Source organism: Physeter macrocephalus, chromosome 1, assembly GCF_002837175.3.
Source record: "Physeter macrocephalus isolate SW-GA chromosome 1, ASM283717v5, whole genome shotgun sequence".
Lineage (NCBI taxonomy): Eukaryota > Metazoa > Chordata > Mammalia > Artiodactyla > Physeteridae > Physeter > Physeter macrocephalus.
This window is the reverse complement of record NC_041214.2, coordinates 112,879,458-112,894,541: the sequence shown is the minus strand read 5'-3', so window position 1 is coordinate 112,894,541 and position 15,084 is coordinate 112,879,458. Positions and strand designations below refer to the sequence as shown.

Here is a 15,084-nt window from a genome sequence, read left to right as displayed (position 1 = left end):
TCACCTTTGTGGCCTCTCCCGTTGCGGAGCACAGGCTCCAGACGCTCAGGCTCAGCGGCCATGGCTCACGGGCCCAGCCGCTCCGCGGCATGCGGGATCTTCCCCGACCAGGGCACGAACCCGTGTCCCTTGCATCGGCAGGCGAACTCTCAACCACTGCGCCACCAGGGAAGCCCCCTTTCAATTTTTTTAATGAATTGTTTTCGAATGCTGGTCCTGCCTTTTTAAAAAAAAAATTTTATTATTTTTTAAAGTGTTTGGCTGCATTGGGTCTTCGTTGCTGCACACGGGCTTTCTCTACTTGTGGTGTGCGGGCTTCTCATTGCAGTGGCTTCTCTTGTTGTGGAGCACAGACTCTAGGTACGCGGGCTCAGTAGTTGTGACACACGGGCTCTAGAGTGCAGGCTCAGCAGTTCTGGCGCATGGGCTTAGTTGCTCCGCGGCATGTAGGATCTTCCTGGACCAGGGATTGAACCTGTGTACCCTGCATTGGCAGGCAGATTCTTAACCACTGCACCCACCACCAGGGAAGTCCCAAAAAGTCAGTTTTTAAAAGTCAGCTATTGGATTCTCTTAGGTTTTCTATATAAATGATTTTACTTAGAAATAATAATTATATATTTCATTTCACTTATTCTACTTAATATTTGTCTTACTGTCATTGGTCAGGTATCTGGTAATAACGTTGGTAAGTAGAAGCAACACAGGCATTCTTGTCTTGTTCCCAGTCTTAACAGGAATGAGTTTCAAGTTTTGTTTTTTCCATTAAAAATGACATCTGCAATAGGTTTTTAGGAGAAAGCCTTTAAAAAGCTAAAAAAATTCCCTATTTCAAGTTTGCTAAGAGTTGATTCCATCTGGAGAAGAAAAAACTTAACTTTATTAAATGCTTTTTCTTTATCATTAATCACCCAATCTCTCATTCTTTACCATTAATGTGGTAAATTACAGTGAAAGATTTTTTTAAACACTGAAACTTCCTTTCGCTTTTATGATTAATTCAACTTAGTCACGATGTACTATTTTTTAATACTTTGCTAGATTTGAATTCTTTGTGTTTTTCAATGTCATAAGTCAAGTTGGCCAATATTTTTTACCTGTTTTTTGTTTTCAAAATTAAACTTAATGGCTTGGCTTTTTTCTTTGTTCTATAAGAAGTTTTATGAACAAGAATTTTCTGTTCCTTGAGAATTAAATAGAACTTGCTTGTCAAAAAAAAAAGTCAGCTATTGTTCAGTAATAATAACAGTAATAGTATTCGTGGCTTCTATTTATTGAAGAATTATTATGTGCCAAGTATTGCACTGAATGCTTTGTGTTCAGAAATTTGTTTAAGTGTTAACTGATCTAAGATAGGCACTGTTTCTATATATGTTACTTGCTTAAGATTACATGGCTATTGAGTTGGGCCAATATTGGATCTCAGATCTGACTCTAAAGCCTGGATTCATGAACTTTTAAAAAAGATTTATTTATTTTATTTTTGGCTGCATCGGGTCTTAGTTGCGGCGCGCGGGCTCTTGGTTGTGGTGTGCAGGCTTCTCTGTAGCTGTGGTGTGCAAGTTTTCTCTCTCTCGTTGTGGTGTGCAGGCTCCAGGGTGCGTGGGCTCTGTAGTTGGGGTGTGCGGGTTTAGTTGCCCTGCATCATGTGAGATCTTAGTTCCCTGATCAGGGATTTAACCCGCGTCCCCTGTGTTGCAAGGCGGATTCTTTACCACTGGACCACCAGGGAAGTCCCATGAACTTTTATGATATATTGAATATAGTTGAATTTTTAAAATTATGGTAGAATAGATACATAAAACTTATCATTTTAACCATTTAAGTATACAGTTCAGTAGTGTTAACTATATTCCCATTGTTGTGCAGCTAATCTCCAGAACTCTTCTCATCTTGTAAAACTGAAACTCTATACCCATTAAACACAAACTCCTCATTCCCCTACTGTCTCCAGTCCCCAGCAACCACCATTCTGCTTTCTGTCTCTATGAATTTGACTATTCTAGGTGCTCATATAAGTGGAATTGTACATCATTTGTCTTTTTGTGACTGACTTATTTCATTTTGCATAATGTCCTCAAGATTCATCCATGTCGTAGTACGTGTCAGAATATCCTTTTCTAAGGCTGTATAATATTCCATTGTGTGTGTGTGTGTGTGTGTGTGTGTGTGTGTGTGTATATGTATACATGCATACATACATGTATATGTATACACACACACCCTATTTTGTTTATCTATTCATCCATCAAAGGGTATTTAAGTTGCATCCACCTTTGGCTATTATGAATAATGCTGTTATGAACATGAGTATACAGATACCTGTTTAAGTTTCTGCTTTCACTTCTCTTGGGTATATATCCAGAAGTGGAATTGCTGGAGCATATGGTAGTTCTATTTTTAAATTTTTTTGAGTAATAGCCATACTATTTTCCAAAGTGGCTACACCATTTTACATTCCCACCAACAGTGCCTGGAGTTGCAGTTTCTCCACATCCTCACCAACATTTATTTTGTTTTTTTTTTTCATTCTTTTTTAAAATAATAGCCATCCTAATGGGTGTGAAGTTTTAATAGACCTGATTTTTAAATTCTTCCAGACTTTCTTGGGAAGAATGAATAATTAATAAGTATTATGTATGCATCATACAGTTAACCAATTGAATTATTGATATTAATGTTCAAAATTATGAGACAGTCATGGATTTCCCTGGTGGTGCACTGGTTAAGAATCCGCCTGCCAATGCTAATGCAGGGGACACAGGTTCGATCCCTAGTCCTGGAAGATCCCACATGCCGCGGAGCAACTAAGCCTGTGTGCCGCAGGTATTGAAGGCCGTGTGCTCTAGGGCCTGTGCTTGGCAACAAAAGAAGCCACCGCAATGAGAAGCCTGCGCTCCGCAACAAAGAGTAGCCCCCCCTCACCACAACTAGAGAAAGCCCACACACGGCAACGAAGACCCAACGCAGCCAAAAAAAGAAAAAAAGTTAAAATCACTCTTAAAACAGATGAATGGGCATCAAAATGGGAGGAGTAAGACTGATTATAAGGCTGTTTCTCCAGACTGGCTGAGAGATGATGGTGCTTGGACCTGGGCCTGGTGTGGAGATTGAAAGAAATGGATAGATTTGCCAACTGCCCTTTCAGATCTTTCTCCTAGGCCTTCCCACCTAACTGGGCCGTAGTTTCTTTGTGATTGGGGCACAATATCAGGCTCACGCAATGAGAAGCCTGCGCTCCGCAACAAAGAGTAGCCCCCCCTCACCACAACTAGAGAAAGCCCACACACGGCAACGAAGACCCAACGCAGCCAAAAATAAATTAAAAAGAAATAAAATTAAAAACAAAAAAGAGACAGTCATAATAGCCACAAAGTTGAAACAAATCAAATGTCCATTAAGTGATGAATGGATAAAATATAGTACATTCAATGAAATATTTTTTGGCAATAAATAGCATGTGCTGATACATGCTACAACATTGAAAACGTTATGCTAAGTGAGAGAAACCAGATATAAAGACCATGTATATATGGTTTTATATATAAAATGTCCATAATACATAAATGTATAGAGACAGAGAGTAAATCAGTGGTTGCCAGGCATTGAGAGGTGGGTATAGGGGAATTCAGAATGGCTGATAATGAATATGGATTTTAAGTGCAGAAAGATATGTAAAAAAACTTTAGGCAATGGACTGTCTTGTTTTCATCTCCTATTTGGAGTGTGTACAATTAAACTTCGCAAACATTTTGAAGTTATAGGGAACAGAAGTGTTTAGAACATGATTAGGAAGAATTTAGAAAAAAGTGTAATATATAGTTAGTTTTTCCCAGTGGCAGATTTTCTGTAACTTTTTAAGTTTTAGCAACACAACGTATAATATAATCTAGTTGCTTTTAAAAATTAAAACTTTAAATATGATTCAATGTACAGCTTATTTGGAAAATAATTACAAAATTTCAAATTGAATTTATTAACCCTAGAAGCATTTAGAAATGAATGCTTAATTTGGTAGTGTTTGAAAATTCATGTCCCCTCACCCCCTTAACTTGCGTTGTGCAAATGCTTCAGCGTGCTAGAAGTTACTCACCATTTGGTTGAGGAAGAAAAATCTAATTCAGTTGCTAACTTAAATATAATCATTAAAATAACTTCATATAAATTTAGTCACATTGTTTGCCTTGCTGTGATTAGCAGATCGGGTTACAGTGCTTAGATTAGGTGATTTTGCCACAGAACATCAGGTATGGAGAAATTCCGTTAGGATTTATTTAAGTTTTGAAAATATGTCATTGATCATTGACAGAAACCTATACTATTTTAAAAAATTTATTTATTTGTTTTTATTTTTGGCTGTGTTGTGTCTTCGTTGCTGTGCATGGGCTTTCTCTAGTTGAGGCAAGCTGGAGCTACTCCTCGTTGTGGTGGGCGGGCTTCTCATTGTCTTGGCTTCTCTTGTTGCAGAGCATGAGCTCTAGAGCGCAGGCTCAGCAGCTGCAGTGCGCGGGCCCGCACAGCTGCTCTGCTGCATGTGGGATTCTCCCAGGCCAGGGATCGAACCCGTGTCCCCTGCATTGGCAGGTGAATTCTTAACCACTGCGCCACCAGGGAAGCGCTATACTGTTATACAAACAAATGTTATAGTTTCAAGGTACAGAGTCAGGAAGAGATGCCTTTCTGCTTCTTACCAACCCTAAAACTTTGGATTTGTTTTGCCTTAAATCTTTGAGCAAAGAAGACAATTACTTATTTTTCATATTTACTGGGATAAATGGACAAGGCCTGTACTTTTCTATTTTAAACACCTGTCTGACTATCCAGTACATTTCTATCAACTTTATCTTGTAAGGATAGTAAGAAGCCACCATAATCAAAAAAGACTTAAAAAATCGCAACCCACCCAGTCATACTCCACCAGACATGCATTTTTCTTTTGGATATTAGGTATTGCTTGTTCAAAAGTAAAAAGAAATTTGCTTTCCGGGAAGGAAAGTTCTGTCTGAGAGCTAAATGCCATAGAGTTCCTATCTCTTGATAGGAAATTGACTCTTTTATGAATTAACTTCACTGTTTTCAGCTCTTTTACTACTTTTACATGCACATTTGTAACGTTGAAGGTCTGATAACTAAACCTTTGAACACATTGTTCAGAAGATAACATTACTTTTAATTGTTTAGTTTGTGAGAAGTGCCTTTGACTACTTAAGGTGCAGCATTTTCTGGTCTCTTGCTCATGATTGTGTTCCTGGAAACCACATTTGTGGTCCCCTGGGGGCAGCATCAAATAATCCAATAGCAGCTGTATCAACAGAGATGTGCTTGTATATTATTATCAAGTACACTGAGGATTGGACATTTTGCCCCAAAGTATTGACTTTGTTGTCTGGAATAGTAAGGGATTTGGCAAAGTTCAAAAAGAAACCAAAGATTTTACACTGAAAAATGCAAAAATTCTAGGGACTTCCGTGGTGGTCCAGTGGCTAAGACTCCATGCTTCCAATGCAGGGGGCCTGGGTTCAGTCCCTGGTCAGGGAACTAGAACCCACATGCCGCAACTAAAGATCCCGCCTGTCGCAACTAAAGATTCTGCATGTGGCAACTGAAAGATCCCGCATGCTGCAACGAAGATCCCACGTGCCGCAACTAAGATCTGACGCAGCCAAATAAATAAATATTAAAAAAAAAAGAAAAATGGAAAAATTCTAGTTCTTCATTAATTTGGTAAAAAGAATTTTATCTCATTAAATGGTGTTTTCAGTTCATTTACACATTTAATCATTTAAAAGTATGGTATTTATTAAGAAAGATTCCATTACATTTTCTTTGTGTAATGATTACAAACAATCCTTCAAATTCTAACAGGCTGTCATGTACATTTTGGCCAAATAGAATAGATAAACCCCAGTCTTTATCAACTATAGACCTTAATTAACTGTCTCAACAGTAGACATGACATTTCTTTCACTTTCTGGTCCAACACTTTGGTTACCATATAGCAAAAGAACGAAATGTTTCTTGTGTGGTTACTAGTTAGATTCTTAAACATATGAGTTTGTAGTAGCTTTGTTAAGAAATCTTTCAAATTTGTGATCACTGCTTTTCTGTTGAATATGAACCCAAGTGATTACATTTTCGTTTAATTCCTTTCTCTTAAGGGGGCAACACTTTGGGAAATTTATCCAGTTAAACTAATATTCTTGGAATCCTATGAGTAGAGGAAGGGATTTACATTATCTTATTGAGAGAATGTAATGGGAGTAATTTATTTTCCTCAAAAATCACAAAAATGACAAAATCCTGGTTTTCTGATCCTAGTGGGATGCTCTGCCTTTTAGCCTGCTCCAAAGAATTTTAGAAATTGGCTAAGTTAGGGATTTTTATTTGTACAGATTTCTTACGTATTGTATACTAAAATTGTAAACAATGACTAGAACCTTAGTTTTTGAGAATTCTGAGGGAATTAGCTATTTTAAGTAGTTATTTCCTGGCTAAAAAACAATTCATACCTTTGTGAAAGTTTTTTTTTTTAAGTATTATTTTAACCATATACAAATGAAAATAAAATTTATTTCATACTTAACTTTTCTCCTTAAACATAGTAGAATAAACATAACTGCTTGATGATTTACTTGATAATTTACTTGATGTGGTATTATTTTGCTTTAATATATAATAAATACAGTGATGCCGTTAGAGTTTTTTTCGTTCCTCTAACAGTTATTGAATATTCACTGTAAGACAGGTATTGTTCTAGGCATGAGATCTGTATAGTTTTGTACTAGTATTCCCATACCTTGAATTCATGGTCCAATTTTATGGTTTCTCCTTCTTGCCACTCTCTGGCATAATGTTAAGAGCATACATTCTGGAACCAGACTGTTAAAATTTGAATCCTAGTTCTACTGCTTACTAGTGTGTGACAATAAGCTATACAACCCCGCTTTGCCTCAGTTTTTACGTCTGTAAGCTAGGGCCAGTGATATAACCTGTTTCATAGGGTTATTGCAAGAATTTAAAGGCATGTGAAATGTTTGAACGGTGCTTGGCACAAAGTTAGTGCTATAGAAAGTTATTATTCATTATCACTACTATATTACTATTACTATGACTTCTCAATGCTGTTTGCCCTGTTTCCTGTTTTTAAATTTCTTTAATCTTAGCAAACAGATAACTAAGCTTGCTAGAACTAAGTGTAAAATAAGAATAAATTGACTGTATGAAACCTGAGATTTCCTTTTAAGAAAACAAAATGTGGTGTATGCCTTGGCATTACATTTTGGCTGCCAAGAACCTTTCTTTCTTAGACATAACCTTTAATAGGTCATACTTATAATGAGTACTGAGGAAGGAAAAACAAGAAATAAAATTTATCTTAATAAATGGGACTTGTTTTTCAGGGAAAAAGATCTTGAAGAAGCTTTGGAAGCAGGAGGTTGTGATCTTGAAACATTGAGAAATATAATTCAAGGGAGACCACTGCCTGCTGATCTGAGGGCTAAAGTTTGGAAGGTAACTAGAAACTGAAACAAATAAAATGTAATGACTTAAGAATAATATTTTAGAATTTTTATTTTCAGTTGTCTTAGTTGCAGAAGCACATGCCACACTTAAAAAATTTATCAGACAGAGCAGCTTGCTAAAATGTGTGTTTTATGTGGTGTTTGGTATATTTAATAATTCAGGTTTTGAAAGCTTTCTTTTGTAGCCATTAGAAATGATGTTTATGAAGATTGTTCAGTGAAATGGGAAAATGCAACCAATGAGTAAAATAGGATATATAATTGCAGATATGGAATGATCTCAGCTATGTTTTAAAAAAAAAAAGGTAGGGAGAAGAAACAGGTCTCTGGGTGTTAGAATTACAGGAGATTTTCCTTTGCTTTATTTTCCGCTTCAGCTGTTCTCTAGTAAATGTGTATTATCATTTTTTAATTTTAAATTAAGATTTTTTTATGATGAAAAAAGAAGTAGTTCCCTTTGTTAAAACGTGTAAGCAAAGGATAAGATAAAAAACCATCTGTTATCTACCACTTAGAGGTAAAACACATAATGATGCCTTGGTGACACATCTTATTTTTTCCACTCTGCACATATATATGTAACAGAAATGGAATTACAGCTGTATATAGCATTCTGAATGTTTCGTTATAGAAATTTAAAGTACATACAAAGGTAGAGAGAGTTGTTAGTGAACCCCCATTTACCCATCACTTAGCTTTAACTGTTACCAACATTTGGCCAGTCTTGTTTGATTAGTATTCTATCCTTTCCTCCCCACCCCGCCCACTGGATTATTTTAAAGCAGATCCTTGGTAGCACACTAAAATATTTCAGTATGAAAGTCTAAAAGATAAAGACTTTTAAAATAACCATAACACTCTTAAATTGAAAAGAATAGTAATTCCTTAATGTGTCCTCACATGGCTGAAGGGACAAGGGAGCTAACTGGGGTTCTTTTATAAGGGGGCTAATCCCATTCATGAGTGCTCCACCCTCATGTCCTAGTCACCTCTCAAAGGCCCTGCCTGTAAATACCAAAACATCGGAGATTAGGTTTCAACATAAATGAATTTGGGTGAGGGGACACAAACATTCAGTCTATAGCATTAATGATGTTTGCTTGAAATAAATTTACATATATAATTATGTAAATATTTTGTGTAATTCATTTAATTCACTGGATTAACATGAAGTAGTAAAATTTGATATAGATACATTACTTTGTAATCTTTGAAGTGTGCATTATTCCTAAATTCAGGCCTCCATTATTATAGCATATTTTCCAAGAATGAGAAGTAACATATGAAGCTATTTGCTTTTTTTAATCTTTCTTCCAGATTGCTCTAAATGTTGCAGGAAAAGGAGATAGTTTGGCATCCTGGGATGGTATTTTAGACCTGCCAGAACAGAACACTATTCACAAAGATTGCCTGGAGTTTATTGGTAAGTTTAATAATTGTCTTCAAACAGTGAAAAAATTTTCAAATAATAATTTTTGGATGGAGGAGTTGCTCTTTAGTAGAATTAACTTGTTATAATTTGGGATATGTTGAATTTGTAAAGGGCTAATAAATAGCTTTAGAACTTCTCTTTTGAAATTCTTATGAAATAATGCCTAATATTTTAAGAGAGTCTGATTTTTAGTGTTTCTTTTGCATTATGTTTGATTAAACATTAACATAGTTATGTTTAATTCTTCAAGTACCTTTACAGTTTTGTGGCAGTTTTAAAATTGTTTTTTAGATAATTGAAGATCTGTATGATTGTATGCAGTCCTCAGATTTAAGGAGGCTGTGTTCCAAAGTTTATCTGTAAGTCGTAAGTCATGATCTGCTATAGAAAAAGTATTGTCAATCATGGGTGAATAGGTTTCCAATCACCCCACAAGGTCTTTTGAAGATTAAATTAACTTGATGTATATTTTTCTTTTTAAATTAATCTATAGTCCATTGGTCTTTTTGTTTCTCTCTCTGTCACATTTTAGTTAAATTATTGACTAGATAGGCTTTTATGTGCTAACCTCAACAGAAACATTATTGCTGATGTGGGCAAAGGAAAGTGAATTTGGTGGTGGAGAATGAATCACTTTCCCTCCCCTTGACAAAGCTATAGTGGCAGCCGCCCATTATGGGGTAGATGATAATCCGTTATTTGGAAAACACTTTTTTGCTTTCCAGGAATGCAGGTTATGACTACCTTTCCTGCTTCAGATTGTCCATTCTTGTATATATCTATATGTTATATAGATAGATATAAGGTATATATCTATCTATATAACATATATATAGGTCAAGTATTATTAAGTTAGTAAAAACTGAATAGCTAGTGAATATGAATAAGTATAAGGAAAAATGTGCTTTTATGTAGTTCTATTTTGCCCTTGACATGGTCTAAATACAGTAAGATAGTATTGTATGTTTGTAACCCAGTATTTTGTCCTATAACTGAGCATCTAACAGGCCCTTGGTAACTTTATTTTGACACTTATTTTCTAGATCAGCTTTCAGTGCCCGAAGAGAAGGCAGCAGAATTACTTTTGGATATTGAATCTGTAATTACCTTTTATTGTAAATCACGTAACGTTAAATATAGCACGTCCCTTAGCTGGATACATCTACTCAAACCGTTGGTGCATCTTCAACTGCCACGCAGCGATTTATACAACTGCTTTTATGCTATCATGAATAAGTACATTCCCAGGTAAAAGATGATTTAGTTATTACACTTTTAAAAATGAATAAATGTCTAGTTTGTTTTGAACTAAAGTTGTTAGATTTATTTTGATGGTAAAGTAAAAGGTTCAAATAGTTTTTAAGGTTGTTTGAATCATACTTGTTATTTGACTTTATTTTTGTGGTTATAAACATTTTTTAAAGGATTCTTTAGTTAAGAATTTATGCAATGGAATATTACTCAGCCATAAAAAGGAACGAAATTGGGTCATTTGTAGAGACGTGGATGGACCTAGAGTCTGTCATACAGAGTGAAGTAAGTCAGAAAGAGAAAAACAAATATCGTATATTAATGCATATATGTGGAATCTAGAAAAATGGTTCAGATGAACCTATTTGCAGGGCAGGAATAGAGATGCAGATGTAGAGAACCGTGGGGTAAGGGGGAGTGGGATGAATTGGGAGATTTAGATTGACATATATACACTACCATGTGTAAAATAGGTAGCTAGTGGGAACCTGCTGTATAGCACAGGGAGCTCAGCTCGGTGCTCTGTGATGACCTAGATGGGTGGGATGGGGGTGGGGTGGGAGGGAGGTCCAAGAGGGAGGGGGTATATGTATACATTGGTTATAAACATTTTTTAAAGGATTCTTTAGTTAAGAATTTATGCAATGGAATATTACTCAGCCATAAAAAGGAACGAAATTGGGTCATTTGTAGAGACGTGGATGGACCTAGAGTCTGTCATACAGAGTGAAGTAAGTCAGAAAGAGAAAAACAAATATCGTATATTAATGCATATATGTGGAATCTAGAAAAATGGTTCAGATGAACCTATTTGCAGGGCAGGAATAGAGATGCAGATGTAGAGAACCGTGGGGTAAGGGGGAGTGGGATGAATTGGGAGATTTAGATTGACATATATACACTACCATGTGTAAAATAGGTAGCTAGTGGGAACCTGCTGTATAGCACAGGGAGCTCAGCTCGGTGCTCTGTGATGACCTAGATGGGTGGGATGGGGGTGGGGTGGGAGGGAGGTCCAAGAGGGAGGGGGTATATGTATACATATAGCTGATTCACTTTGTCGTACAGCAGAAGCTAACAAAACATTGTAAAACAATTATATTCCAATTTAAAAAAAAGTAATTTATGCTTCTAGGGTTTACATATGCAGTATAACTCTTCATAGTTTTTTGATTTCTTATAAAACAGTAACATTATAGTGCCTAAGAAAAGAGTAAAATTTTTGGAGCACTGCTACTTTAAATGAGGTGCTGGGGTTACAGCTTGGAATATAGTCCTAGAAATACAGGCGTTGAACAAGTAATTAGAAGTGCGCTGAGTGTCAGGAAGGTGAAATATAGAGTGCTATGGGAATGTATAATGGGGGTGACCTAACTTGCCCTGGAGGTCAGGGAGGTCGCCTCTGGGAACATGACACTTAAGTTGAGTCTAGACAGATGTGTAAGTCATTGTTGGGGGCAGGGGAAAGGGGATGGGTAGTAGCAGGTGTGGTACTTACGAGGCCAGAAAGAACTCTTGTAGTTCTCAGTGCTGTGGATCAGGTAGTCAGGATTTTAGAGCCAAAAGGAACTTTTGACATAATCTAGACCAGTGGTTTGGCTGCACAGTGAACCTTTGATGCACATTGGAATCATTGGGGGGAGTTCTTAAAAATTCTGATGCCCGTTTACATACCTGACTGGTTAAATCACATATCTGAGGAGGACATCGGTGCATTGATGTTTGTTTAGGTTTAGAGCTTCTCGGTTGATTGCAGGGTGCAGCTATTCTGGAGCTTGATAGTTAAATGACTACTATTTTTTTCTGCTTTTCTGTGCGATAACACACTATGTTAGGTGTAGGTCCTTTGTGTATTTTCTCATTTAAACAGTGACCACTGTAAGGTATGTATCTGATTTACAGCTGCAGAAACTGAGGCAAAGAAAGACATTAAATGACTTATTCAGGATTACACTTCTGCTGTATGACTGAGTCAGGATTTGAACCTAAGTTTGGTTGGACACCTGTGCTTTAACTAATAAGGTTCTCCACCCTCGTTGCTTATTAGAATCAGCTGAAGAACTTTTTTTTCTTTTGCTTTTATAGCTTAAAGTATCATTCACATATTACAGAATTCATCCTTTTAGTATGTACAATTCAGTGGTTTTTAGTATGCTCACAGAGTTGTGCAACCATAGCCACAATCATTTTTAGAATGTTTCTGTCACCCCCAAAAGAAACCCCAATATTCATTAGCAGTCAACTCTCCATTTTCCCCCAACACTCTCAGCCCTAGGCAACCACTTACCTTTCTCTATGGATTTGCCTATTCTGGAGATTTTATATAAATGGAATCGTATAATATGTGGTCTTTTGTGACTACTTTCTTTCACTTAGTATAGTGTTTTAAGGATTCATCCAGATTATGGCATATATCATTACTTATTTCTTTTTATTGCCAAGTAATATCTCATTGTATGCACAATATAAATAAAATACCACATTTTATTTACTCATGCAACAGTTGCTGGACATTTGGATTGTTTTCACTTTTTAGCTATTATGAATAATGCATTTGTGAACATTTGTGTACAAGTTTTTATGTGGACATGTATTTAATTTCTTTTGGGTATATACCTAGGAGTGGAAATGTTGACTCATATGGTAAATCTGTGTTTAACCTTTTGAGGAATTGCCAGAGTTTTCTACAATAACTGCAACATTTTATATTCCCACCAGCAGTGAATGAAGATCCCAGTTTCTATGCATCCTTGTCAAAATTTTTTTTTTAAATTATAGCCAGACTGAGTGTGAAGTGGTATCTCATTATGGTTTTGATTTGCATTTTCCTGACAGCTAATGATTTTCTACATTTTTTCATGTGCTAAGTGACAATTCATATATCTTCTTTGGAGAAATGTCTGTTCAGCCAAAGAACTTTTAAAACATACTGGTTCTTGAAGTTTCAAATATAAATAGACTATGTAGAGCCATGTAGGGTTTTTTTGTTTTTGTTTTTGTTTTAACTCCCAGGTGATTCTGGTGTACTCCAGAGTGGAGAACCTCTGTGCTACCTGGAAGCGATAGTGCTTAGTGTTAGGAAAACAGACCCAGAGATGCCAGAATACAGGGCTAAGGTCATGGTAAAGCTGAGACTGGAATTCATATTTGGAAGTCATTCTGTTATACTAAGTCTCTCAACTGCTTATATTTTACCACCTCTCAGTGTAACAGAGCTAGTAATAGCAAGGGACATGATATTCCAGCTTTCTCTCTACAGAATGTTGGCGGTGGTAGTTACTAATAGAGAGATTGGGGTTTACATTGAGCTGTGTAACATACCGTCTTGGCAGTTTCCTCCAGTTACTGTTTCCATGAGTTCCACATGTAACACAGTACTCCAGCCAGGGTCAGTGTTAATACCCCTGCATAGGGCCCAGCCCCACAAAATGTTGCTAGAACAACTCCACTATAATATATCTTCTTATTACAGATTCAGATATAACATGGGTAGAATTCTATCAAGCACAGTGCTTTGCAGTGGGAGTAACTTTGTAATACACAGCTATTAAATGAATAGATGCTGTTGCAATGGCTGACTCTCTGAGATGTTCCACTTTTTCTGAGGCAAACTAGGCAATTGTCCTTACAGTGTATGTTCCTACTCTGCTTACAACCTATGTTTATGTGTTTTGTTTTAGCAGTCTATTGCCTTGCATATGTAGAGTGGAGAAAGTATTCAGACTAAGGAGGAGGTAATCTTGCCAATATGAATCCACTTCTGTCTTTGGGCATCTGAATTACCAATTTAGGGCTTTTTCTACAAAACTTCCCTGTTATCTGCAGTATTAGAAAATGGTAGATAGAGGGTCATACCAAATCCTGGCATTGACCTTAGAGCTTAGTTTTGTAGAAATTATTTTTCATTATTCCCATTGGAATAGCATTTTGAAATATTCTTTATCAGTGCTTTTATGTTAAAACTGACATTCATTTCATTAACTTTTTTGCATGAAGCCTTTTACCTTGTTTCAGTGTTTTTTTTTTTTTTTCTTTGGTCATGCTCTGCAGCATGCAGGATCCTAGTTCCCCGACCAGGGATCAAACCCCCCGCCCCCTGCAGTGGAAGCGTGGAGTTCCAACCACTAGACTGCCAGGGAAGTCCTTCAGTTTTTTTAATAGTTTGCTTTTTTTAGACTGTACATCTACCAAAATACCACTTGTTGAAATATTAAATTACATATGTGGAAGGGTAGTATGCATAATGGTTTAATGCCCAGTTTCTGTGTACAAGTCTTAGCTCCATCACTTCTTAGCTATATGACCTTGGGTGGGCTGCTTGACCACAGCTAAGCCTCATTTTTCTCATCTGTAAAGTGAAGATGATAATAGTATCTTTCATAGAGTTGCCTGTAAAGATAAAATGAGGTAACTTTGTAAAGTGTCTATTATAGTGTCTGGCACATGGTATTTCCTCAATAAATACTGACTTTTATTATGATGGCCTGTGCTTTGAGCTGTTTAAATTTTTAATGATTTATGAGACATTGGGGAACAAGGTAAGAAGTAGTACAGTTACTCAATAAGGTCAGTATTTGGCACCTCCCAGGATTCACTCTGAACACCTGATACTCAGGCCACTTCAACAGCTCCTAAGGCTCTGGGTCCACTATTTTGGAATGTTCATCTGTGGCCATTTCAGACTTGTACCTTTGCTGAAGGATTCCTAATTGAGTACATTAACTGTGGAGCTAACCTGAAGCCTTTCTAGGAGTTTCTTCTTATTTGGCAGGGAAGAAGGGAGCTGAACTTCCTCAGGACTCTCCAGATATCCTTTTGGGATCCAAAACTTATCACAGTAACCGAAGTGGTCCCACTGTTTTCATTGGTCCTTGTAGT

General features: G+C 36.6%; 1 protein-coding gene across 2 annotated transcripts in view; it reads left to right on the top strand.

The window, feature by feature from the left end:
* TBC1D23 (TBC1 domain family member 23) overlaps nt 1–15,084 on the top strand; it is a 65,523-nt gene that overhangs the window by 19,130 nt on the left and 31,309 nt on the right. For both annotated transcript variants that reach the window (XM_055085896.1, XM_007129014.4), the window contains exons 2-4: nt 7,401–7,512; nt 8,841–8,946; nt 9,999–10,203. In XM_055085896.1, coding sequence (XP_054941871.1) covers nt 7,401–7,512; nt 8,841–8,946; nt 9,999–10,203 — 423 coding nt within the window. The remainder of the gene's footprint in view (nt 1–7,400; nt 7,513–8,840; nt 8,947–9,998; nt 10,204–15,084) is intronic.